Below are 25588 nucleotides of genomic sequence, written 5' to 3' on the forward strand. Positions count from 1 at the left end.
CTATTCCGTACTATCCTCCGTTTCCCAATTCGAAAATGTCGCCCTCACCCCGGTCGCTTTTGGCCCCCTTGCTTCTGGCGACATGCGTGTCCGCCGAGAGTGTCGCCATCTCTCGAGCGGAAACCGCCCTCACCACGTTGCAGACATGGTATAACTCATCCACCGGCATGTGGAATACCTGCGGGTGGTGGAACGGGGCCAATTGCATGACAGTGCTGGCGGACCTGGCCCTCGTCGACGACTCGGAGTCGGTCAACAACACTGTGAAAGAAGTATTCGCAAACACCTTCAGTGTCGGGCCCGTGTCGAATCCGTATCCTGACCGGAATAACGATTCCTACTATTCATCCGCCGTCCAGAGCAAGCGTTCTGTAGACGCCACGCAATGGCTCGATGGGTCCTATGATGATGATGCATGGTGGGGGCTGGCGTGGATCGCCGCGTACGACGTCACAGGAATTGAGGATTACTTGGATTTGGCAGCTGGAATTTTCAAACATCTGGTAAGGATCGTCTTTCCCGTTTCTTGGCTACGCATCGTTGCTAACAATTGGCCGTTCAGAGCCAAGCTTGGCCATCGAAATGTGGTAATGGAGGAATTGACTCCGATTTTCAACATATTTACGTGAATGCCATTACGAACGAGCTTTTCTTCTCGCTCGCGGCACATCTGGCCAACCGCGCCTCTGACCGCGATTATTATGTCGACTGGGCTCGGCGCCAATGGACGTGGTTTAAGGACAGCGGGATGATTAACGTAAACAACACCATCAACGATGGGTTATCGAGCGATTGCAAGAACAACGGGGGAACAATGTAAGTCCTGACCATACCATATCTAAGCCACACATTATGGGATACGAGGACTAACAATAGTCGCATAGATGGTCTTATAATCAAGCAGTCGTTCTGGGAGGACTCGCCGAGCTTGACCGGGCAGTCTCCAACGAATCATACGTGGATGCCGCAGCAAAGCTTGCCAATGCCTCGATCGCGTATTTCGCGGACGACAACGACATCATTCATGAGTCATGTGAACCGGACAGCTGTGACAGCAACGAAACCCAATTCAAGGGTATCTTCATCCGGAACTTGAAGCTCCTGCACTCTGTTGCCCCGAACGATGTGTACGCGAAGGTAATCAACGCGTCTGCCAACAGTATCTGGCAGAACGATCGCAATGCGCAGAACCAGCTGGGTGTGGACTGGGCGGGCCCCGTCTCTCAGGTGGATGCTTCGACACATAGCTCTGCCATGGATGCGTTGGTTGCAGCGATTGGGATCTGATACTCAAAAGTTTTAGCTTGATTGACTCAAGGCGTTGGGCATATAGACTGTTAGAATTGTATATCTGCTCTGGAAAGCAGCATAGAACTTATTGGCTTCTTTACATAGCTTTACAACATATTGCATAGTGCGAATACCAGAGGAATTCCCAAAGAAAAAGGAGAAAGTGGTGGCCTGCTTGACTTGTTTGTCCGTAGCACACCACTGATCACACTAAACCTTTTTAGTCTGAAGCGGTGATGAGGGCGGTGGATGCTTTCTGCTCGGTACTATCGAGGCCTCTCAGAAACATACGATAAGCACATACCTGGATAAATTGTCAACCTCTTGAACGCATTTGTACCCCGCCTTGAGCAATGTATTTTCTCGTGTCAGAATCCCCGAGATCCTCCATAGTCCCACTTAGTGCAAGTCGCGATGGCACAGCCGCTCCGGAATCCACCAATACGACCCACCACGGAGGACATGGGATCAACGATCCACAGCCGAGTAGGCCAGTGATCATCTCGAATCTCAATGCACCAGAGCCCGGCCCATTGGCCGATTTCCTCGTGTGAAATATGCGTCCAATCACCTATTCTCAACAGCGCATTTTCCACGACATGCATGCGACACGCTTGGCAACGCACGGCCGCTCCAAACGGTTTCCCCGACAGGATGATTAAACTAAGCTGTACAAGTTCCAGGGGCAGAAGTACTGTTCGTTCATCCCGCAAGTCGGCCGACTCGGGACTGATGTTCGCACGGCTCAACTCAAGGCGTTTATCCATTGACATTGTCTTGAACATGCCGTTGAGGTTTGCAAGGGCTTTTGTTATGTAGCCCTGGAGCACAACATCCTATGACCTGAAGAGCATTTGACAATTGCAATCGCATCTAACCCGATCGGAGGAGTAGTCGTTTTGTGTACGCACTCGGTATTGGTTAGATGCGTTTCAGCGCAAAGTAGTAACGTTGGAGGCTCGCATGAGGAACACAAGGAAGTAAATCATCCTGCCAGCAATAAAGGTGATATTAGACGCGCTCGATGGCTCCCTTACACTGTCAACAGCCATATAAGCCAAAGATACTCACTGAAGAGCTCACACGCTCTGCCTCGCGCAACTCGTGCCGCACACATAGAGGAGCTGGATGTCGGAGACCAGTGTTGGGTTGTACAATGAAATCTCAAGACTTACCACAAGATATTCTGGTTGATGCCTTGAAAGCACCCCAGACGCAAAGGATAAGGGAGGAGAAAATGTGCCATGTGAATCTATCAACTCACTCATCCGGAGATACTAGCATGACCCTTTTGAAAGGTGAGTTAGCCGCCAAGTACGAGGGCTTTGACGTTGCGAGGATGATCTATAGAACGTGTCCAGACCAAGGAGACGTGGTAACGCCCGTTATGTAGCAAGCGGACATAGTGGTATATCCAATATTGTTCAGATGATGTTTAGGTCAGTGTTTGTTTTGCCATTCGAACAGGGAATCTGAGTCTTTCCACGTGACGACCATTAGGTCAATCCATATCGAACCTCTGTCTGCACATGCAAGAATTTATCCAATCTATCCACTTCGATCCTGCTCTGCAATCTCTGCTAATTATCTGAATTTTCAGCATCCGATCACTGCAATCGAGATACAGGGGCATTATCGATCCTTGCTTCAGATCACCTGACCATAGTCAATATCACTATTTCAAATCACGACCGAACTTGCTCAACATCTTAACCGCCAAGGTCGATACGGTTAGTTAGCCTGGCATATTGTTTTGTCATCCAACTCTTGGCATGCTATAGCCGGACCCCGCATGCTGATTGTAGACATTGGCGCAGGCACAGCGGACCGAGTTCAGGAGCAAAAGCCTTCACGATTACCTTTAAGTTCTGACGAGTCGAAAGAGACCCACCAACATGCCCATTCTGTGAGTTATGCAGCTCTCATTAGCGCGACTGAATATAATGACGCCACGTAAGTTGTGGGGACTTGAGTTGAAACGAACCATACGCAGAGCATGAGATCATCCACCCGCGCATAAGCGAAGTTTCCTCTTCTGAACACGCAAGTTGAGGGGCCTAGCTGCATTGCAGGTCAACTTAGACAAAGCTTAATATATCCGCTGTGTTTTACCTCCTTGACCCCTGCGCAGGAATTGGAACCTGGTCTGGAAATGCCAGAAGCTCCTCCACGACGCAGGAAACGCGGAAGGCGGTCTATGACGGGATGCCGGACCTGCCGGTAAGCAAAAGACCGACGCGTGGGTGAACCTCGGCTAATCTTTGGCGCAGCGCGCGCCGGATCAAATGCGATGAAGCGCCTACCAAATGCAACAACTGTACCTCCACAGGACTGAAGTGCGAAGGCTATGACTTGTGTCGCTTGCCCATTAAGAGGAAGAGCCCGCTGGGACGTATCCCAGAAGTGGAGCTGTGCCTGGCCTGGGTGCCGACCGCGGACGAGAGACGGTGCTTCTCCTACTTCCAATATCGTTCCATCCCAAGCCTGGCCGGATTCTTCGACTCCCAGTTATGGCAGCAACTGGCTCTGCAGATGAGTCGCGCCGACCCCGCCGTTTACCATGCCGCCAATGCGCTAAGTGCTCTCCACGAAGACTCGGAGACGACCAAGCTGTTGCTGGTAGGCGAAAACCTCCGTCGGCCTCTACATCGGTTCGCGCTCGAACAGGCTAGCAGATCGTTTGCCCTCCTCAACCGACGATGCGCCTCTCAGGATCCCGAGCGTGTTGAAATTGTGCTGATATGTTGCCTGCTCTTTGTTCTCGCCGAATTGCTATTGGGACAGTATACCAGAGCTCTGCAGCACTTGCGAGGTGGTCTCCGAATACTAAAGGAGGCACAGAATACCCAGAAACAGTGTATCCCTCCTTGCGTTATCCAGGCCTTCCGACAGTTGGACGTCCAATCCGCGCATTTCGGGTCTGGCCCATTGCTATTTGCGAACGACGGGCTCAAGGAACTGTCCGACGAGGACTTCCGCCGCCCCCTGCACAGATTAGAAGATGTACGACACAATATGAGTTCCTTGCTCCATGCCGGTGTCCATTTTCTCGCCAATCGATGGCGGCTTTCCAGTACCGAGGTCCAGACCAATTACGGCAAGTTGTGCCTCAAGCAGCAGCGGATCCTGTCTCTATATACTCGTTTCCGCCACCAATTCGAGACATTTTACGATCGGTATTATCCCAGCCTGAGTTATAGGGCGCAACAGAGCGCGGATATTGTTCGACTACAATATCGTAGTCAGCTCGTCGCCGTTAAAACCTGTCTCATGAAGAAACCTGTGCCTAATGATTTGATCCCCGAATATGAGGCCCTACTATTAGCCCATGAGGCATACATGGCGAAGTTCTCGGAACGTCCGACCATTACATTGGATTTAGGAATTATTCCAGGGCTCCACACGGTTGCGGTGAACTGCCCGCGATATCCCCTCAGGCTGAGAGCAATCAAAGCCTTACTTGCCTGGCCTCATTATGAGGGCATCATTAGTTCGACCTTCGCAGCTTCCATAGCCATCGTTTCTCTAAAAGCTGAGTTAGAAGCCAAAGACCAGAAAGGTACATCCTGTGTTATCGGTGAAGCTGAAGAGAAACTTGCTCGGTACCTATTTGATACTGTGACGTCTACGCAGAACATCCCGAACTGGACAACCGTTCGCGCTTCTCGATTTTTAGAGCATTATAAGGAAACAAAACCATCTCCTGTCCCTGAAAGTAACCAGAAATCTGACACGCACCGGCAGAAGAAGTTGGTATATCGCTAGGAATGGACAAGGCAGACAGCGCATCTGCTGAAAGTAACATGGGTGGGCAGGTCCGCCTATAGCTTGGCCGTAGTGCCTTGCTTCAGCTCTTTCTGGGCCTGCTCGCGGAGCATCTTACGCAGAATCTTCCCTGTTTTTGGGGATGACATCAATGAAAACTACCCCACCAGTGATCCGTTTGATCGGGGAGACCTTGCCCTCGATGAATTGCACAATGTCCTTCGCCGAAGCCACCTGACCGGGCTTGAGCACAACATAGGCACGGGGTCCCTCGTCGTTGTCGCTACGTCCAAGTTAACGCTCGCTACAACGACAGACAAGCCACAAAGAAAGAAGAAGGACTCACGTGGTAATTCCGATCACAGCGGCATCTGCAATGGCTGCATGTTCCAGCAGTAAGGCTTCCAGCTCAGCAGGAGCAACCTGATTGCCCTTGACCTTGATCAACTCCTGTGTGGCAACCGTTAGTAACCTTCTATATTGGTCGAACATAGCACTCACCTTCAGCCGATCTACAACGTAGAACTTGCCATGGTCATCCACAAAAGCAACATCGCCCGTCTTGAGCCACCCATCTTCCGTCTTGGTTGCTTTTGTCGCCTCCGGATTCCGCCAGTATCCCTTCATGACGTTCTGGCCACGCAACCACAGCTCTCCGCGTTGATTGCGCTCTAGGAGTTCAGTCACTCCGTCCTCAGCCATAATCTTAGCCTCGCAGTTGGCGTTCAGCTCTCCAACCGCAGCCGAGAATCCCTTCTCCCTGGGGTCCCAATTAACCATCGAACAGGTGGTTCTGTGACAGACATTCATGAGCATCTTCAACTGCACTAAGAACGAGGAAAAGGAACCTTACTCAGTCATTCCATAACCTTGCCTGATATTCACCTTTCCTGGAGGCCACAGAGCCTGCAACTGCTCAGAAACTTTCTTGCCTAATGGTGCGGCGCCACACCCTATATCCTCAACGCTACTGAGATCAAACTTCTTGACAGCCGGGTGCTTGGCCAAGGCAACAACAATTGGGGGCACGACAACATAGTCCGTAATGCGATATTTCTGCGTGTACCCCAGCATCTGGATGAAGTTGAATTTAGGCATGATATAAATGGGCGTGTTCAGGGCCAAAGTGGCTGCAATCATAATCATCTGGGCCATTGAATGGTACATCGGCAAGAAACAGAGACAGCGTTTGCGCGCCCGCTTGGCCTCATAATTGGATGAAGGCGCTCAATGTACGTGAACTGCTGCAGATTGGCAACGTAGTTCTTGTGGGTTATCTCGACGACTTTTGGCCGTCCCGTCATACCGCTGGAGTAGTTCAGCGCGAGGGTTTGATCGGCCAGCTCGGGTGTCGAGAGTTCGTCCCATGCAAATCCCTCGCCTTCTTCCGGAGATGCTACTAGCTCGCTCCAGTAACAACAGGCCTTTCGCCGACACCGTGGCCGTCGCACAGCGTGTTGTCGAACACGAATACCTTGTCTCGGCTCAAGTCAACTAGCCTGGCTGCCTCAATAGCCGTGTCTAGGCTGGCGCGCGCGCAGATAATATACGTAGCACCGCTATCCTCTAGCTGGTAGGCCAGCTCACGCGGCACGGACATCGGGTTCGCGCCCGTGAAAATGCCCCCGGCCATGATGATCCCCATGAACACCACGGGGAAGAATAGATCGTCGCCAGGGAACATCAGCACGCGGTCGCCCGGACGCAGACCCGACTTTCGTAGTCCAGCTGCAAACCGCTGGCTCCAGAGCCGCAAGTCATGGGTCGTGGAATAATGCGTGTCCAGGCGTTCGGCGTCCAAGGAACATCTGTCGGTCTTGGATAGTGGTGCGGTGGGTGAGATCAGTAGGATCGATGCCAGGTGGGTGTCGTGGACATCGACCCGCCAGCGGGATTTGTACGGCATGGTTAATTTGACTTAGTATGACGGAAAGATAGATGTATGGAACAAGGAGGGTCCGTTGGGTGTAGGCAGTGGTTTAAATACGTGTCTCCCGTAGGGGTGTAACATTTTCTTTGTCCTTCCTACAGGGGTGTGAGGTTATTTTAATGCCGATGGCTGTCTATATTGTACCCTATTAAGTAATATCTGGTGATACATACGTGGCCAAGATATGGGGGCCACGATTTGTATTGAGAAGCTTAGAGCCTCATAGTTTATAACCAATAAATAATTAGTGTCATGAGGTCGCGAGTGGAGGAAGATGAGCGTAGACCCCAACATGGTACAACTGTAAACCTCGCCAGAGCTAGAAAAAGAGCAATGTATCCAGAAGAAAGCCAAGACCCCAACAAACACTACCCTCTTGGTTCTTTCGTAATTGGACCTAAGCATGCCTTAGTTACGCAGGTTGCCATAAGCACTAGTCACATCACATATCCCTGTCTAATATATATAAGGGATAGGGGTGTGAAATAGTTTGATATTCAAGAAAGATTGATCACGCAGATGCCTAAGGCCTATACTCAGTTCCTTAACGTATAGATCCCATATATAGCTTTGCATAGAATCCCCTTCGTATTGCTCTACTACACTCCGAAGGCTCACCGCCAGCTAGATCACATATGCCGATCGAACCCTTACGATACAATTTGAATTATAGGCTACGATATAGCAATGGAGAAGCTAGGCAAAAGTCACATATCTCAATACATCTTACAACACCGTCATCCCGAAAGAGATAATTCTGTGCTCACCGTGACTTTTTTAGCCACCAGAGCAAGATGGCGGTTGGATCGCGATCTTCGTGTTGGCGGGGTAGGCATAGTAGCGTCATTTACCTAGGAGGCTAAATGATAGGGTCAGCTCGCTCTGCATAAACGACATATATACTGTTCACCAGGGCTTGACACATATCCATGCAGTCTCATGCATCGCAATCACACCGCTACATTCTTTTCTTCATTTCCTCTCCCACAAAGGATCTGACTATCGTCCATCATCCGCTGTAACATTCAACTTATCCACCCACCAAATCCTACAATACACCTGTCTAAAGTAACAGTCACCATGACTCAATCAACATCATTTCACCTCACCAGCTACCTTTCTGCTGGCCCGGATCCATTCCACAAACCGACTCCCAACGCCCCGCACATCCTCGTCATCGGTGCCGGAGTCACCGGTCTAACAAATGCCTGGCATCTTCTCGATGCCGGCTATAAAGTCACCATTGTATCGAAGGAATGGGCCAGCTATGGACGCACCCAGCGTCTAACCTCGCAAATTGCCGGCGCATTATGGGAGCTTCCGCCCACGCAATGCGGCGGAGTGAGACTGACCGACCAAGAGCTGACCGAAGCGGATCTGAAGACCGCGCAGAGATGGGCGCTGGAGAGTTATGCCATCTATGCGAAGCTGGCGGCGAATACGGAGCTAGCGAGAGCGTTTGGGGTGCGAATGCCATTGTGTGCTTCGTTCCACACGTATCATGTCAAGGATGATGAACCGACGCATGCCAAAATGGAGGTTGCGCGGAAGCTGGCCCCGGGACGGTTTCACTGGGGCATGGAGCTGGCGGGGAAGTACGGGGTAGATGTCAGCTCGAATGGGGGTATGAAGGATGCGTATGAGCATCCTGCACCGGTGATCGATACGGACGTCGCCATGGCGTTCCTGATGCGGCTTGTTAGGAGTAAAGGGGCGAGGATGCAGACAGATAGCATTGTGGGGGATCTGCGTGACCAGGAATCGCACCTGTTGAGAATGTATCGTGCCGATGCGATCGTGAATGCGACCGGACTGGGAGCTCGAGAGACTGCCTCGGACCTGGGGGTCCATTCGTTACGAGGAGGTATCTTGCGAGTCATCAATGATGGATCGGATTTTCCGAAGATTGAGAGCTCCATTATCGTGGCGGCGGATGAGGACGCCGAGGGGAAATATATAGATATTGCATTCGTTGTGCCACGGAGTGACAATATATTGGTTTTGGGGTCCATTGAGCAAGCCCATGAGATGGATCTCGATCTCACGCCCGACTCGCCGGTGATCAAGGCGATGCGCAAGCGATGCGAAGACCTGGTACCTGTTCTGAAGAATGCACGACTAGATCCTCAATATCCATTCGCACAAGGACTGCGACCCTATAGAAACTCAAAAATTCGGGTCGAGCGCGAGGGAAGAAAGACTCTGGGTGGACAGGATAGTCGAATCATTCATTGCTATGGCCACGGTGGCGCAGGATGGTTGCTTGCTTTTGGGACCAGCAAGGCGTGTATGGAGCTGGTGGAGGGTGTAGTGAGGAAGCCTTCTTCTCGTCTTTAGTCTATTATGTTGGGATGGAAATACCTACGATACCAGTATATTGATTATTTGAACTAAACAAAACTACAAAATTCTAGCATTTCCTGTCGTACAAGGTGAATGCTTCTTGCTTTTCATCGGCTTAGATTCCAACGGCATTATGGCTTCGGTATATGTCTATATATAATAAACTTCATCAGGATCCTTAGTCTGAAAGTCACATCTACGACAACCAGATTGCTCCCTCCTCTCTTTAAAGAGATGATTCAAGATGTAGTGGCCTCATGTTCTCTGACCATGTTGCTAAAGCGTGTTCTTCCGCATCCCATCCCCACAACAGCTTCTGAGTTTCCGCATCAGCCCATTTATCCGGGTTGGCTGCACTGCTCCTGCTCGCAAGGAACTGTTTATCGCGAGCCTCTTGTTCGGGACCATCGGGAAGATGCAAAATAGTACGGTTGGCCATTCCCGATTGCTGGATCGCCTCTGCGCGTGGTTTACGAGACATCTCATAGGCACGGAGAGCCTCAGGAATGGCATGCCGAGAGGGTATAATAGATAGGAGAATAGCCAAGGCGGCCGCATCCTCAACAGCCTGAGCGGCACCTTGCGCAACATATGGTCTGGCTCCAGGTTAGCTTCCACGGTCCTTGCTGAACAACTTCAGCAGAGAAGGGACGGGCGCTCCAAGACTTACAGCATCGGATGACAGGCATCCCCAAGGAGGGCGATATGGCCTTTCGTCCACAAATTTAGGCTTGGGTAACTGCACAGCTTCCACTCTAGGACCTCATCCTCTTTGACGAGATCGAGGAGCTTCAGCAACCTTGGGTCCCACCCATGATATTGACGCAACATAGTCTGCTTGGACGCCGTCGTAGTCCAAGACTCTTCCGCTTCATGGTCGTCAGGATGCAGTAAGACAATATTAAGCAGGTCATGGTTGCGCACGGGATACGCGATAACATGACGATGGGGTCCAATCCAACGGGTAGCGCTGGGACTATCCAGCAAGGCTTTCAACTCCGGGTCTTGCTCCATCACTTCTCGTGATAGCATGATGCGATAAGCTGCATCTCCTGTTGGAATAGGCTGCATTGCCAGTGACCCTAGCATCTCTCCGCGGAGCACCGATTTGATCCCGTCGGCTGCCACCACCACATCGCCCGTTACCACCGTGCCATCCATGAGCGCGACGGCAGCTGGGTGGTAGGACTTGATGCCGGTGACACGGGAGTTTACCTTCAGCCGAACATTCTCAAGCGCCAGAGCCTTGGTGATGAGCGCGTTGTGCAGATCTGCACGATGTACCACAGTCTGCTGCCCGTAAGCCTTGTTAACCGGCATTGTGCTTAGGACGGCACCATCCTCCCAGCGGCGAATAGTGATGCTCTCAAGTGCGATGTCCTTGGCATGTACCATGGAAGATACTCCCCATCCTAGGGAAAGGTTTAGCCCCATGATGTACTCGAGATACCTGCACGGAAAGGACTTACGATCAAAAAGGCGTAGCATATTAGGCGATGCTTGAATTCCGGCACCAACTTCCATCAACTAGAAGCCCCATGACGTTGATGATTAGTTCTATCACCAACATGTTCTGATCAGGTCATCAGCTGCAGCGAGGGGTACGCACTTTTGGGGCCGATTCCAGGATAGTAACATGGTGACCGCGCAATCCTAGTGCTAGTGCTGCCGCCATACCACCAATCCCTAGATTTATATCAGAAGACATCTGGCTATGAGATTTGAGGCGACGCACCGGCTCTGGGTTTCGCGTAACATATATGTCAATCCAAGGACTAGAATCAAGGGAGAAGAGGGTATCTTACCCAACAATGACAACTTCAAGAGTTGTCTTCGCTTGAGGTACAATCATGGCGCCAATCGAAGGAGTCATAGACTAATGATGAAAACTGTTAACACAGACCTCGCAGATTGAAGGAAGAATTGTTACAGGGTAATAGATCGTCTACATGCTACGAATTCATGCACGCGGAAAAGAATCCTATATATTAAATACTGACACCCTTAGTTGATTCCACAAACGCTCTTCCTAGCAGCATTTGTTTCCTATTCCTTTTTTCTTTTTCATTTTCTTTTCCTTGGATCTTTCGCCTCTCAGTTTTGATACCATCGGCATTTCTCACTCCCGGAGCTGTAGTTGGTAGTAGCCGCAAAGGATGTCTAGCGTCGACTAGGCCGAGATAGCTGGATCTATTGACAAAAGTCTACTCTTCGACGATGAGAACACGGCAACTGCCGAGAGATTCCATATTTTTAGCCTGACGTTATTGGACGGTTAAGCGATATTACTTAGGGACGGCTCGTGGACGGACCAGCAAAGGAGGGCCCACCAGCTAAAGCCTAATTACTTTGGCAGGCAGCTGAAACAAATGAGTCGGTCTAACTACCTACTACTATTATAGGTATAGGTGTATATGCAGTCAAGTATTAGCGTATAATCTTTCCTGGATGTCCGATTGGCTGTGCTTCTATCTCTCATCATCACCAATATGAGGCTAATGGAAGTCCGCAAATATAGACAGTGGTGCTGAACGGCCGCCAAGTCTCGATACTTCATACGACCTCTATTCTCGGCAAATGTTCAAGGCCCAGGGATCAGATTTGCCGGAATATCGACCGTGAGTCTTGAGGTCTCCCGCCCAGCAGCTAACTAACGAGACGGACTATGTCTAGTCCATCGACAAATGCATCTTATCCTGCCATCCTGATCCTTCCAAGTGATCGGAATGAAAGGACGGAGCTACCTCTACTTCGGTGAACCGTAAAGTATTTAAGCGGTCTCGTCGGAAGGGTGTAGTCAATGACAAAGAGAAGGTACCCAGACCCTTGCGAGCGATCCCAGATATCTGAGTTTGCCCTTCTGTTCTCGCGATGCCTCCCCTGATCCCATACCATGTCTCTGCCGGGAGCAATCCCGTTGTCAAGTGGGTTATTGCTTTGCTTCCTCTCACCACCCTCTTCAGTAGGTTTTTGAGACGTGCATTAACCTATCACCTGTCAGGTTCGGAGGTGCCCTTGTTACCGAATTCCTGGAACCCCCGCCGGGTCGATGCTTCTGCTTCCGTCAACGGTACGCCCTGAAGCCTCCCATCGACGAAGGGGACCCAGACTATGAGCGGATCAATGAGGCGCTGAATCACCCCTCGGGCCCTCCCGTGCACTTCCACCCCTTCCAAAACGAGTATTTCCGCGTTGAACAAGGACGCATGTGCCTCGAAGTCGACGGCCAGACTCGCATCCTGACGCCCGAAGACGGGGAGGTGCAGGGCCGGGCCGGGTGCATCCACCGGTTCTACGTCGCCCCCGACAGCACCGAAGACATGGTAATTATCCTCAGTGCCTCCGATCCCGGTATGGACTATCAACTCGATCGAGTGTTCTTCGAGAATTGGTATGGCTTGTGGCATGATTACCTGGTGCACGAGGGCAAGATGGATTTCATCCAATTGCTCTGCGTATGTTACTGCTCTTCCTTCCTCGAACCAATAGAGCGCTAACGAGTCTGGGTGAATAGACATATGACGCCGGGGATGCATATCTCCTGCCCCCAGCCTGGTTACCGGACTGGCTGCGGAAGAAGATCGGGTACTGGGGCGGAATCATTGTGGGGCGTTGGATTGGGGGTCTACTCGGCTACCGACCGTTCTTCAAGGAGTATACCACGGACTGGGAGTACGCCGTGAAGAAGATGGAGTCATCTTTCTTCACACGACGGCTGGTGGGGCGCTCGTTTTCCTCGGCGCTAAGTTGGGCGCAGTTGGAGGACTGCGCGCGTGCGTGGGGGGATGGAGGCGGTACAGATCGATTCGTCAAACCTCACGACAAGTTACTTGACTAGCGTGGGGTCTAATGCAGTACTAATAAGATGAGGAATGTCAAAATGTCAATTTCGTTATGGTTCGAGTCAATGCTTCTGATAACCGATGGAACGTAGTGTGCTGGTTGGCTAGTAGGGCTTGGTAACCTGCTAAGCGGTATGCGGTGCTATCCAATGACATTCCATCCGTATGTCGATTTTCTAAAGGCGATGTTCCAATTCCATACTATACTGAATTCGACCGATCCTTGTGTTGATGAATGGTCGCATGCACCAATTCCAATATATCGATATTGAGTACGGAGTATATCGGGGGTGAAAACCTGACCTACAAATTTTTTGAAGTTTAGTCTGTCCCGATGAAGTGGGGACAGTCGAATCCACATTAATATTATTCGTAGGGGCTGCTTCCTGCAGATAGGTAAATCTACATAAACATACTTTGATATCCAATTTGATATTCAATGGCTAGAACCATGAACTAGGTCAAAAGGGGTAACGGAATGAACCGTAAGGCATCTCACGTAAGTCATGTGTAAGCAGAAGCGAAGACGCAACCATTTGAGTTTGGCCGAATCTATACCCAATGGGGGAGGATTTTGTCTGCACTGCAGCTTCGACTAGTACAAGAGGTGGTTAGTAGTTAATACTAGTTACTAGATAGGCCTCGCCAAAACCCGCGGGTCCACTCACGGGTTAGAGCCGACCCGTCCCTTAGCGGGTTTGGGTCTGGGTTTTTAATCAAACTATTTTAGAGGCTGGAAACTAAAAGGATCTGGAAGCGGAAGCGCCCGACAGCCGCAGTCCGCCATCCTTCCAGCTGATTCGATTGGCTGACTCTTCCACATTTTCCTATTGGTCAGGAATCCACCCTCGGTCAGGTGCTTAGCCCACTTGGTACAAAGTATTCCGCCTCTAGGCTTTACTCCACGGTACAACTACATACCTCCATGTCCATATGAACCTTGACTTCAGGATTGAAGTTGTCCTTCGTCCCGCCATCTGGGTCTACTACCGCCATTAATACCCCCACTCGTGATGCTTTACAATTTTGTTTCTATACGGTCCGCACCACTGACCAAGCGGAGAAAAGTGCGTCGGGCATGCGACTTCTGCCGTCAGCATCGGGTCCGCTGCGATGGCAGATTACCTTGTGGCCAGTGTGTTACCAACAAGGTGGAATGCAACAAGCCTTCGCAGCATTCACACTCACATCTACATCCGAACCAACATCCACACTCTTCCTCGTCTGGAAATCGGGAATTGCAGCCGTCAGCCCCACCCAGTTTCCCACACCCCCAGCCTGCACCTCCCTCCACCCCAAATCAGGCTGTCGTGAGCCAGCAAGTGAGGCCCCGATTAAGTTCACCGCGTAATCCATCCATACATCATGCCGCCGTCGCTCCTCTTTCACAGCACTTGGACTCATTCGCGGGCTTTATATCCCGAGTGAATAGCTTCTGCACCGTCGTGTCGCAGATGTCGACCCAACCATCTCCTCATCAACCCATTGAATCAGCCCCTGCAGACATTCCGTGTTCGTCACGAGACTTGCTGAGAAGAGTAGAGCCAGTTCTTTCGCAGCTGACTCCGGACAGCCTAAATGAACTTCAGGCAACCCTGTTTGATATTTTCTGGACTCGATATTATTTCCTGATGCCAATTGTCAGTTCGGAGGATTTAGCGAACAGGTCGGATGGACAGTCTGAGCCTTTGCGACAGGCTCTAATGGCCTACTGTTTGCAATCGATCTATCATGCTGGACTGCATAACCGCTTGCTGAGCATTCAGAAGGGCATGGTGTCATCGGACCACGGGGAGAATCCGTCTCAAAGCCCCCTGGTAGCTAAACTGTTCGTTACCTTATTCCAACAAGCGCTCGCTACAAACAATGCCTATCTCCTTTATGCAGAGCCAACATTGGCAGATGTGCAGCGGCATCTCCTCATGGCTGCCTTCCTACTGAACTCGGGAGAACCTCAGGCGGCATATAATATCCTTGGTGTAGCCATGCGGCTCACACAGTCTCTCGACCTACAGCGCCTCCCAAGAACACATCTACCGCCACAAGAGTTGGAAACACGCCAGCGAATCTGGTGGAAGTTGGTCCATCTCGATTTCCATTGTTCCCGGCTGCTGGGAAAACCGATGGCTGTCTCCCTGAATGATAAGACAATCACTATGCCGCATCCTACACCCGAGTCTTCAGTGGCCGCCCCGGACCTCACTTACTACTCGGCGTCGATTTCCCTGACCGTGGCGGCAAGACAGGTGGCCGAGTCCCTGGAGAATCACCTGCACGCTGTTTCAGGGACTGTCGACTCGGTCAACATGATCGAGCGCTATGCGCACCATTTGTCGCGGGAAATCAAGCACCTATATGAATGGAAAGATCGGATCCTGAATGCAAAGCTATTTCCCAATATGACACTTGCTTGTGGAGCTTATCAACCCGATGCGGTGACTGCTACCGAGGATGGGCTGAAGCACGATCACGATGCCAGGCTGTCCTTTCACCTTGCCCCAGCAGTCATCCTACAGCGAACCCTCCTTGAGCTTCAGTATCATGACATTGTTCTTTGGGTTCACCATTCATTCATCCAGTTTCCGAGTCGCGGCTTGGTTCCGCAACGGAGTCCACAAGCCGATGTGCATGCCACCACGGCAATACAACATGCGCTAACCGTCACGGATCTCATCCGTCTTCGGATGCTCTATCACGACGTACTTTATGGCTCTTCTGAGATCTATCAGTACCTGTGGAATGCCGTTCTCACACTCATAGGGTTTATGTTGGCCTACCCCCTATGCTACTGGTTCCCTCGTGCTCAGCAGCATGTCGAGCGATCCCTCCAGATCTTCGAGGCAGCAGGACCAGTAAACCCGATTGCATCACGAGCTGCTCACCTGACACGATATTTGCTTGGGCGAGTCAGTGCACTCATGGAGTTATTGAGTTCACAATCGTCTGCCCCCCATGATCGTAATGATTCTCGGGGCGTGCAAACCCTTGATCCTGTCGAACCCGAGAAGAGGCAGCAGCAGCAACCCCCCTTGTCCACATCCGAGGATGATGCTTTGTGGTCCTGTGCAGATATTGTTAACCCCAATATCTGGTATGGGTACTGCCACGAAATCAACGATATGCTCATGGATGTGCCTGAGATCTCTCTAGGTACCGAGCTTTTCACATCATAACTATCATTCTTGGTAATTGTTCCCAGCATCATGCGTGTAATTGGTACAGCCTTGAGAGCTTTATTCTCATAGTCTAAAATCTATGGCATATCACAATCATATCATATACATGGAATTCGGTTAGCAGATAAGCTTCACCGATGAAAGGGAAGCAAAACCACTCTCGAACAACGGGACAAAGAAGTCACCCGCTCAGATAAATTGACCAAGCGTCAACTTCTCTGACGAAGCAAACTCAGATTGCCTAGATTCGAGCTCTGCGAAGTCCCAATTGGCGGAGAGGTGGCGCCCATTGAGGTATTGTGGACGTTTGGCTGCCAGGTATACGGTCACAGCACTCGGTAGCTCCGCTATATCGAAACATTAGAACATAATCTGTACGATACTACAGGTCGCTCAATGAAGCAGAGAAATGGTCTTTGAACTTACGGGTATCCTTGGCAAATGGCTTAAACCCATCCAGGGTCATACTAGTGAGGACGATGCCCGGAGAGAGGGTGTAGGCGGCCACCCGGGGGTTCTCCGCTGCAATAAACTCAGTAAACTTGGCGACACCGAGCTTACTGATAAAGTAACTGCTCAGTCCCGGCGGCGTCAGGGAGATCGTGCTCATGAAGTTCACCACGGTGGGTTGAAAATCCGCGGCCTCATCCGCAATCAAGCGCAAGTATGCCGCCGTCATCAGGTATGTTCCCCGTACGTTGACCTCAAAGTCCTTCCACCACTTGGTGGAGTCGGACTCGGCCACTGGCGCCACGGAGGTGAAGACGCCGGCATTGTTGATCAGGGTGTGTACTGTGGTTCCGAACTTCTCCTTGATGGTCGCAAAAGTCTGTGCCACTGCCTGTTCGTCGGTGATATCTGTGGGCAGGGCCAGCACCTCCACGGAGGGGAATTCGGCTTGCACAATAGCTTTCGTCTCTTCAGCCGATTGAGCGGACTGGGTAATGAGGACCAGCCCCTTCACCCCGGACTGTGCGTGAGCTCGTGCAATGGCCTGTGGAGAATCGTGAACGTCAGCCGTGCTTCCTTCCGCAGTGGAACAGAATTGATTCTTACTCGTCCAATTCCCTTCCCTGCTCCGGTGACAATGGTTACTTTGTCTGTCTGGGATAACTCTGACTGTGTGGGATCAATGGTGGGATAGACATCGCGGTAGTAGTCCTTAGTGATAGACCCTGCGCGGGTGAACTGATCAGGATCAATCTGGGAATCAGACATGACGATTGGCGGAATTGGAGGACTTGGGCGAATTGTGTACAATGTTTCTCTTTAAAAATATTGGGGAGGACGAAAATTTGTCTTTTCTCCTGCGTCGCTTCTGCTATTTATTTATCTTTATCTCTGCCCCTCGATGTTATCCGCGACTCCAGGGGTGGAGCCCATCTCAGCCCTCACCCACTCTAACCGCAAGGGGTAACCATTACCCCATTTGGTAACCCGATATGAATACCTGGGATATGATGCTTGGACACTTCTTTTAAAAGTCCCCTCGACAGCTCGAGATATACAGAAACTTATTGTCGCAATCTAGATTCTCAGCAGGGGAATCTCTGGATCATGGAGTCCTCAGGCGAAATTAAAGAGTACGACGCCAGCGAAGACAGTCACCAAGACGCAGAGATCGATCGATTGGTCGACGATTTTCTTCAAAACCAGACCACCAGTGTATCGGAGCGTCTGGGAGATATCATCTTCAAGGATCTGTCTGTCATAGGAGCCGGAGCCGGGGTTTGTTTTCCTATATACATCCATTTTTTATGACGTAGTGGGCCACTAACTTGACCAGCATCAACGGATGCATGATGTCCCCAAAACGTTGCAACGACTATCGAAGCTCGCCAATCTTGCGACCTGGTCCTCGAGGAAACCTCCTCCATGTCGAGCCATTCTCCAGCGGCTGACTGGTACAATTAGGCAGGGGGAGATGTTGATGGTCGTTGGCCGCCCCGGCAGTGGATGTACCACCGTTCTGAAAGCCCTGGCGAACATCAGGGAGGAGTATTTGGCGATGGAAGGCGATGTCTGGTATGGTTCGATGGATGCCGGTACCGCGAAGCAGGCCAGAGCCAACCAAGTAGCCTTCGTGGGTAAGAGAGCTCCTGCGTCCTCCATGCAAGCTCGCACAGTGCTAAAACGTTTCATTGATATGCTACAGGAGAGGACGATATCCATTTTCCAACATTATCTGTCAGCACCACGCTTAAATTTGCTCTCAATACCAGGCGTTCGACCTCCGATCCTGATCGCGCTCAACACCTCCAACAGGATTTACAGACTGTGCTTGAACTCATGGGACTTGCTCAAGCAGCCCATGTCCGCATCGGTAGCGACCATATTCGTGGAGTGAGCGGCGGTCAGCGTCGTCGGGTGTCTCTAGCTGAGGCATTGTGCACTCGTGCAAGGTGAATGAACCTGAATCTCCGCGAGAGCGGAAAAGGATTTGCTAACCTTACCATCACCCAGTCTATTTTGCTTTGATAATCCTACGCGAGGTCTGGACTCATCCACCGCAATTCGCTTTTTAACCACTATGCGCAAATACACCACGCGTAGTCAATGTATGACCGCGATGTCTCTCTATCAAGCTAGCGATTTAGCAGTCGCAATGTTCGACAAAGTTTTGGTCTTGAATGACGGCCATGTCGCATATTACGGCCCGGCGACTTCAGCCAAAGCTTACTTCGAGTCCCTTGGATTCTACTGCTCTCCGAAGATTTCGGTATCAGACTTTCTCGCATCGATGTCCGGAACCCCAGAAGGTCGGACGCCTCGAGAGGCCCTTGACCGGCCGGTGCCAATTCATCCGGCTGACTTTGAGACCCGGTTCAGGGAGAGCAGCCTCTACCAGCAGACCGTGAGCGACGCCGCAACGCCGCCGCAATCGAAAACAGTCGGCAAACCAAAAGCTTCGGGGTACGCTCTGCCGCTTTACCGTCAGGTGTATGAGTGTACAGTCCGCCATTATCAGATTTTTCTGACCGACCGGGCTGCCTGGATCGCTGAGGCAGCCGGGACTATTGTTCAAGCTCTGCTTTTAGGGACCCTATTCCGCAATCAAAGAGACGTGACGCAAGGGCTCTACACGCGCGGCTCGGCCCTCTTCTTCTGTGTCCTGATTATGGGTCTACAGGCTTCCGCTGAATTTGGAAATACGTTTGTCCAGCGCCCAATCTTGCTCAAGCAGAAGTCCTTGCGGTTCTACCGGCCCGGGGCCTACGCGCTCGGTCAGATCCTCGCGGACATACCCTGGAAATTTATCTTCATTATGTACTCGCTACCCATTTACTGGATGATTAATTTCCAGCGCACAGCGGGGCATTTCTTCACATGGCTGGTCTGCCTCTATATGGGCCTAATGGCACTGAGCGTTATGTTTCGGGCCATTGCCGTCTTTACTAACTCCATCACTCGAGCCATTCTCCCTGTCGGGCTTTTGCTAAATGTGTTTATTATCTACACGGGCTTTTACATCACTCCTCCAGGCATGAAGGTCTGGCTTTTTTGGATCCGCTACCTTGATGTAAGTCTGCAACAAGAGGCACAGAATGATTCTGTGAGAAGAATGTGCTAACCGTCTAACCTTCTAAACCAGCCGATGTACTATATCTTCGAGTCTGTCGCTCTCAATGAAATTGGAACTAGCTCTTATCAGTGCAGCTCTGGGGATATCGTTCCCCGAGGATCAGCATACAATGAGACCAGTTATCAGGCTTGTGCAGTGTCTGGGTCCGTCGCTGGCGAATTGAGTCTTTCCGGTAGGCTGTATTTGATGGCCGAGTATGGATTCAAGAACACCCACTTGTGGCGAAATGTCGGGATCAATGCCGGCTTCTTTGTCTTCTTCTCGGTTGTGGTGATGTGCGTTTCTTCCTTCTCGACAAATGTATAGGTCAACCTAATAGACGCTGACTTTATTCATACATGCAGGATTGGAATGGAACGATTCCGTAATGCTGCTGAACACATGTCAACGATCTTTTACCGGAGGCTACCGTCCTGGGTGAGCGCATCGGCCTCGCGTTCCGCAGACATTGAAGAACCACCAATTGTCGCCGAGACAAAGGACTCCAAACCTAGCTCCAACCACGATGTGAAAACTATTGGCCGTCTAGAGACGACCCAAAGTGTGTTTGCATGGCAAGAACTATCACTTCAGCTTGGCGATGACAAGCGTTTGCTTCACGAAGTCTCAGGTAAGGCCTTCCTGGGTTAGTGTTGGGAGGATGAATACGTCTCACCATCTTCTTTATTTTTAGGGTGGCTTCAGCCTGGAAAAATGACTGCATTAATGGGCATGTCCGGTGCTGGCAAGGTAAGTCGTGGCAAGATCTTGGACAGGTGGTTCTCTGCACATAGAACCCTAGGCTGACTGAGCCGGTGGTTGTTTAGACTACACTCCTTGATACTCTCGCCCAGCGAATTCAGATTGGGCGCTTATCCGGAGGGCTCTACCTAAACGGACAGACCCTTCCCGCATCGATGGGACGGCGGACTGGATTTGTCCACCAAAACGACATCCACCTGGCATCATCCACGGTTCGAGAAGCACTCCAGCTGAGCGCATGCCTCCGTCGTCCGGCAACGGTTTCCTGGGATGAGAAGATGGATCACGTGGAAATGCTAATTCAACTCTTGGAGATGGAGGATATCGCCGAGGCCATCATTGGAGTGCCAGGGGCAGGATTGAATCTCGAACAGCGCAAGCGCGTCAGTATCGGAGTCGAACTAGCTGCGAAGCCGGACATTGTTCTGTTTCTCGACGAGCCCACGTCCGGCCTAGATGGTAATTCTGCGCTCTCCATCGTGCAACTCATGCGCAGGCTCTCCGATGCCGGGCAGACCATCCTCTGCACGATTCATCAACCCTCTGCCCAGATGATTGAACAATTTGACAATTTGCTTCTGTTGGTACCCGGTGGGAAGACAGTTTACTTCGGTCCGTTGGGCTCTCGGTGCCAAAAGATCCTGGATTACTTCGCTCGCTATACGCGGCGCTGCGAGGAGACCGAAAACCCGGCGGATTACCTTTTGGCAGTTAGCGCCGAGCCTGACAAAGACTGGTTCCAGGTATGCTGTTCTCACCCCTTTCTTCTCCCGCTGGTGTTGTTGTATCATTTACTGACTGGAATCTGAATTCCTGGACGAACCAGACTTGGCGACAGTCGCCCGAGTATGGTTCCACGCAAGAGCAGCTTCAGAAAATGCTCCAGGTACAGGAAATCAAAGATTCCTCATCGTCAGAATCTGATCGGACATATGCGGCCTCTTACCTCAACCAGCTCCGCGTCGTCACGCAACGCGCTTTCACGAATTACTGGCGCGACTCGGACTACGTGTTGGGCAAGGTCCAGCTCAACATTTGGATGGGACTGATGAACGGGCTCACTTTTCTTCAGCTGTCCAACGATCTAACCGGCGCCCGCGGACGGATGTTTTCGATCTTCGTCGGTGTGATCACGGGCCCTGTGCTGAGTCTCCAGATCGAACCTCGTTTCATCCTCCTGCGTGACCAATTCCTGGCGCGGGAGAATGAGTCCCGCGTGTACCACTGGAGCATCTTCACCATCAGCGCGCTGCTTGTGGAGATTCCGTTCACCCTCCTGGGCGGGCTGATTTACTGGCTTCTCTGGTACTACATGGTCGGGTACCTCACCATATCGACCCGCGCTGGGTACGCCTTCCTCATGTATGAGCTCTACTCGCTGTTCGTGGCGAGTCTCGCTCAGCTAACTGCCTCCCTGTTCCCCACCGTGCTTGCCGCACAAGTGGCGACGGGGTTCATTTGGCTGGTTGTTAACACCTTCAACGGTCCCCTCTCGCCCCCGCCGCTAACTCCCCGCGGATGGCGATGGTTCTACAATATCTCTCCCTTGTTCTACTTCATCGAGGGGATTGGGACCAACGCCATGCATGCGCTCCAAATCACCTGCCGCGACTCTGAACTCACCACCTTCCAGACGCCCGCCGGGGAGACATGTGCCTCCTACACGGCTGAATTCTTCGGTCTGGCTAACTCCACGGGTTATCTGGTGGATCCCAACGCAACGGGGCTGTGCGAGTACTGTGCCTATGCGGATGGAGATGAATATGTCAGTATTTCTTTTCCTTTATGTGAACCAGGCTAACTAGTTTTTCTTTTAACCAAATAGGTCAAACAATATGACATGAGCTATTCACAACGTGGCAACAACGTCGGCATCTTCATTGGATTCATTCTGTTCAACTACACCATGGCGGTGCTGGCGACCTACCTCATCTTTATCTTTAAATGGCGGAAACGTCGGTCGAATTGATTGTGGGCACGTCCTTCGAGTGGTGTCAATTCGACTGCCACGTCGTCTAATTAAGCGCGTTTGGGTGCGAGAGGGATAAGGAGAGAGAAAGCGGGACAGATGTATATGTACAGTGAGACTGAAAAAAGGAGGGAGAGATGAATAAATACAGGTAGGCTTCTTGGCCTTGGACCCAATATGAATAATAGACCATATACCTTTGATTAAGTTATTATATTCAGCATCACATATACTCATGATCTCATGGTCCGCGTGTGAGAGAAGGAAGTCAGCACATAAAACGATAACGTTGGAAGTCGTCTAGGTTGGACTAATGAGAAAGAAGAACGAAAGAAAGAAAGAATGAATGAATGAAAGGAAAACTGCTTTTGAGGCAGCTGATACGCTGCAGTTTTCGAAAATTAATATATGGAATATCGGTTCAAGATATATTCCACGAGACAAAGAAAACCACTTCTTCCGCGAAAACCCTATTCTTTTGTTGACACGGTGGAACCAAAGGGGGATCGTCTGTAGAAATTGCCAGTATTCTTCTCTGACTATTTCTCCTGAGCACGAGTGCTAGGGCTACTTTCTGATACCACTTTCCACCGGCTCAGACGGTCAAACCATGGAAGCGTCGCGAGTCGAATGGCCGACGCTGAGGATGGCCGATCTGAACGCCCCTGGGAACGTGACGCGAAACCTCCAACAGCGCATCCGGGACCACCATCAGGATTCCAACGATATCTTGCAGTATGCTCAAGACAACCAAGGTAGTCTACCGGATGAAGCAGTCAAGGTTATCGAAAGATGGCGCGATTTAACCCAGGATCTCCTCGATTGGATGGGTGCCAAGCAGGAGCTTCACGACATCACCGGCGATATCAAATGCGACGACTACGCACTCACTACCGAGACTGAGCCCCCCCGCTTAGAAAGGTATGTGCAGGCGTGTAAAACGGCGCCTCCCCCGGCCTACTACCAGTCTTCCTATAGCTCTGGGAGCTCGCCCCCTGCAACCCCATCGAACCTTGCCCAAGATCGCGAGATTGCCGTCAAAATGTGGGATCCCTACGTGGCAAGCCAATACAGGTGTCTTACACCAGCAGATATCACAAGTCAGGCCGAAAAGGCCCGCAAAAGCACTGCACGCCGCGACGGTGGGGCTACCCTGGCCTCTATACAATTTGTAGCAGCGAAACACCTACGGTCAGGTGATCTGAGCCTCACGCTTCGCAGCGCCCAGGAGGCAGATATCGCGCGGACGCACCGTCGCTGGGTAAAGATCTTCGAGAGCGATTCAGTGATTGACCTCCCTCTCTGGGGTGTGGTGGTCCACGACATGCCCTTAAAATGGGTTGGGGGCCTGTCCACCCCGGCCGCGAGACAGCGAGTGATCAATGACCTGCTGGCCGCCAACATCTTCACCTGGGGAGGAGACGTGGACGTGCTGCATGTTCGCTGGCTCAGTAGCCCGGCTCCGGGAACGGAGTCGTCCGCGATGGTGGTGGAATTCACGCATCCTGAGGCGGCCAACTGCGCGATCCGTCACGGAACCATCTGGGAGTCAAAATTGTTGAAGACGATCCTCTACGTCCGGCCCCCCTGCATCCGTCGCTGCTTCAGTTGTCAACAGTTTGGCCATCTTAGCAGCATCTGTCTAAATGAATCGACTTGCTGCTTCTGCGCTGAGCGTCACGATACCCGTGACTGCCCTCGGCGTACGGAAGCTGGAGACCGTGTTCACAAGTGCGCCAACTGCGGTGGGCCGCACGCGGCTGCGTCGAAAAACTGTAGCTATTACGCGGAACAGATAAAGAAGGTTCAGGACGGGACGACGTATCGCCAGCGCTATTACCGGATCCCGATTTATATGCAGGGCCTTGAGAACTCCGAGGATGGTGCTTCAAGCTCTGTCACGTCGCGCTCTTGCTCCGACAGCGCGGAGCACGACTCAGCATCTTCGGAATCAGAGCGGGATTTAGGAGAGATCCCGTCGGAGGAACGCCCATTAAGCAGCTTGGAGGGAGCGTCCAGAGATGCTCGCAGCGTACGTCGGGCCGCAAGCTCAAAGTCACAAACAAAGGGGGCTCGATCAACGGGGCCCTCGGAAACTTCCTGCAGTGATCAGTCTACAAATGGCCCGGCAAGCACCACCACTGGCCTGGCTGAGACTGACGCAGGCCTCGTTGGAGCTGTCCCTATACTAACTGGACTCACGGCACCTTCAATCACCGAGTGCAGGGAGGAGGTGCTCGTGGTCACTTCTAGTAACACAAGAGAGCCGACCCCCACCAGCTCACCACCGACACCTGTCCGGACCCAAAACACAAGCAAGGCTTCCTTTGATTTGCCTCACCCAAGACGTAGTACGCGTTTGGCCCGACAGACAGAGGAAGCCAACCCAGTTCCACAAGGAAAGAAGAGGATGATCCGCTCTCCTTTGCCCAGATGCGAGGTGGGCAGGGGTGAAACATATCAACAAAGCACTAAGGTCGAGCCGGATGAGTACAGCACATTGCATGAAACAGCCCTGGCTAATGACCCAGGAAGCGACTCGAGGCAGCCAAAGAGGCGGCGATCAAACCGTCTGGCAGCCGCTATAAAGCGCGAGATCTGAGGGCAAATCACGGCGTAGTGGTAGATTGACTTATAAAATCAAAATTGAAGGAAGATAAATCGGTATATTAATATGATATAATTGTACAATCGTCCATGACCGCCCAGTCGAGTGTTCTGAGTCTGAACTGTCCATCTTTGATCTTCCGCCAAACCAAACGTGTCAGCAATATCTTGGTCCGCACTTTCAATAAAGCCCAGGAAGGCTTTTGAATCCGGATGCTCTCTCCGGTTGTCAGTTCTGTGGACTCACCACGGCGGATCAGTTTGTCTCTCAGTATAACATTAACTGGGATGAGAGATGGCGGAATTGGGAGATTATTTGGGTATATATTGTGTTTAACATTA

The 25588-nt window shown here is 51.4% G+C and overlaps 11 protein-coding genes across 11 annotated transcripts; 7 read left to right on the top strand and 4 right to left on the bottom strand.

Annotated features, from left to right (window-relative positions):
- Window positions 1–35: 35 nt before the first annotated feature.
- F9C07_10230 (Six-hairpin glycosidase-like protein) lies at window positions 36–1287 on the top strand (the record flags this gene model as incomplete). Its single annotated transcript, XM_041292482.1, has 3 exons — window positions 36–503; window positions 563–816; window positions 885–1287. 3 exons carry the CDS (start codon window positions 36–38, stop codon window positions 1285–1287), a joined length of 1125 nt encoding a protein of 374 aa, XP_041146908.1.
- A 371-nt stretch (window positions 1288–1658) lies between these two features.
- F9C07_2107250 (uncharacterized protein) lies at window positions 1659–2063 on the bottom strand (the record flags this gene model as incomplete). Its single annotated transcript, XM_041286141.2, has 1 exon — window positions 1659–2063. The coding sequence occupies one exon, from the start codon at window positions 2061–2063 to the stop codon at window positions 1659–1661; it is 405 nt and encodes a 134-aa protein (XP_041146909.2).
- A 1122-nt stretch (window positions 2064–3185) lies between these two features.
- Window positions 3186–5055, top strand: F9C07_2203374 (uncharacterized protein; the record flags this gene model as incomplete). The annotated part of the gene is made up of 3 exons (XM_041286133.2): window positions 3186–3196; window positions 3373–3510; window positions 3561–5055. The coding sequence occupies 3 exons, from the start codon at window positions 3186–3188 to the stop codon at window positions 5053–5055; spliced, it is 1644 nt and encodes a 547-aa protein (XP_041146910.2).
- A 114-nt stretch (window positions 5056–5169) lies between these two features.
- On the bottom strand, window positions 5170–7066 carry F9C07_2203375 (acyl-CoA synthetase; the record flags this gene model as incomplete). Its single annotated transcript, XM_071509555.1, has 6 exons — window positions 5170–5338; window positions 5402–5882; window positions 5925–6261; window positions 6292–6431; window positions 6493–6863; window positions 7005–7066. The coding sequence occupies 6 exons, from the start codon at window positions 7064–7066 to the stop codon at window positions 5170–5172; spliced, it is 1560 nt and encodes a 519-aa protein (XP_071366737.1).
- A 999-nt stretch (window positions 7067–8065) lies between these two features.
- Window positions 8066–9322, top strand: F9C07_10226 (putative D-amino acid oxidase; the record flags this gene model as incomplete). Its single annotated transcript, XM_041286134.1, has 1 exon — window positions 8066–9322. One exon carries the CDS (start codon window positions 8066–8068, stop codon window positions 9320–9322), a length of 1257 nt encoding a protein of 418 aa, XP_041146912.1.
- Window positions 9323–9554: 232 nt separating this feature from the next.
- Window positions 9555–11201, bottom strand: F9C07_2107254 (salicylate hydroxylase; the record flags this gene model as incomplete). Its single annotated transcript, XM_041292472.2, has 6 exons — window positions 9555–9924; window positions 9999–10740; window positions 10798–10855; window positions 10938–11014; window positions 11064–11068; window positions 11134–11201. 6 exons carry the CDS (start codon window positions 11199–11201, stop codon window positions 9555–9557), a joined length of 1320 nt encoding a protein of 439 aa, XP_041146913.2.
- A 998-nt stretch (window positions 11202–12199) lies between these two features.
- On the top strand, window positions 12200–13166 carry F9C07_10224 (uncharacterized protein; the record flags this gene model as incomplete). Its single annotated transcript, XM_041292461.2, has 3 exons — window positions 12200–12252; window positions 12330–12783; window positions 12843–13166. The coding sequence occupies 3 exons, from the start codon at window positions 12200–12202 to the stop codon at window positions 13164–13166; spliced, it is 831 nt and encodes a 276-aa protein (XP_041146914.2).
- A 1017-nt stretch (window positions 13167–14183) lies between these two features.
- On the top strand, window positions 14184–16343 carry F9C07_2069198 (uncharacterized protein; the record flags this gene model as incomplete). The annotated part of the gene is made up of 1 exon (XM_071508746.1): window positions 14184–16343. The coding sequence occupies one exon, from the start codon at window positions 14184–14186 to the stop codon at window positions 16341–16343; it is 2160 nt and encodes a 719-aa protein (XP_071366738.1).
- Window positions 16344–16535: 192 nt separating this feature from the next.
- F9C07_10222 (oxidoreductase) lies at window positions 16536–17564 on the bottom strand (the record flags this gene model as incomplete). The annotated part of the gene is made up of 3 exons (XM_041292473.1): window positions 16536–16693; window positions 16773–17340; window positions 17403–17564. 3 exons carry the CDS (start codon window positions 17562–17564, stop codon window positions 16536–16538), a joined length of 888 nt encoding a protein of 295 aa, XP_041146915.1.
- A 339-nt stretch (window positions 17565–17903) lies between these two features.
- F9C07_10221 (putative ATP-binding cassette transporter) lies at window positions 17904–22639 on the top strand (the record flags this gene model as incomplete). The annotated part of the gene is made up of 10 exons (XM_071507367.1): window positions 17904–18074; window positions 18133–18433; window positions 18502–18748; window positions 18810–19866; window positions 19939–20204; window positions 20274–20539; window positions 20603–20658; window positions 20736–21446; window positions 21497–22435; window positions 22496–22639. 10 exons carry the CDS (start codon window positions 17904–17906, stop codon window positions 22637–22639), a joined length of 4158 nt encoding a protein of 1385 aa, XP_071366739.1.
- A 610-nt stretch (window positions 22640–23249) lies between these two features.
- F9C07_2203381 (uncharacterized protein) lies at window positions 23250–24831 on the top strand (the record flags this gene model as incomplete). Its single annotated transcript, XM_071509556.1, has 2 exons — window positions 23250–24694; window positions 24753–24831. 2 exons carry the CDS (start codon window positions 23250–23252, stop codon window positions 24829–24831), a joined length of 1524 nt encoding a protein of 507 aa, XP_071366740.1.
- Between the last annotated feature and the right edge of the window lie 757 nt (window positions 24832–25588).

Source organism: Aspergillus flavus, chromosome 4, assembly GCF_009017415.1.
Source record: "Aspergillus flavus chromosome 4, complete sequence".
Lineage (NCBI taxonomy): Eukaryota > Fungi > Ascomycota > Eurotiomycetes > Eurotiales > Aspergillaceae > Aspergillus > Aspergillus flavus.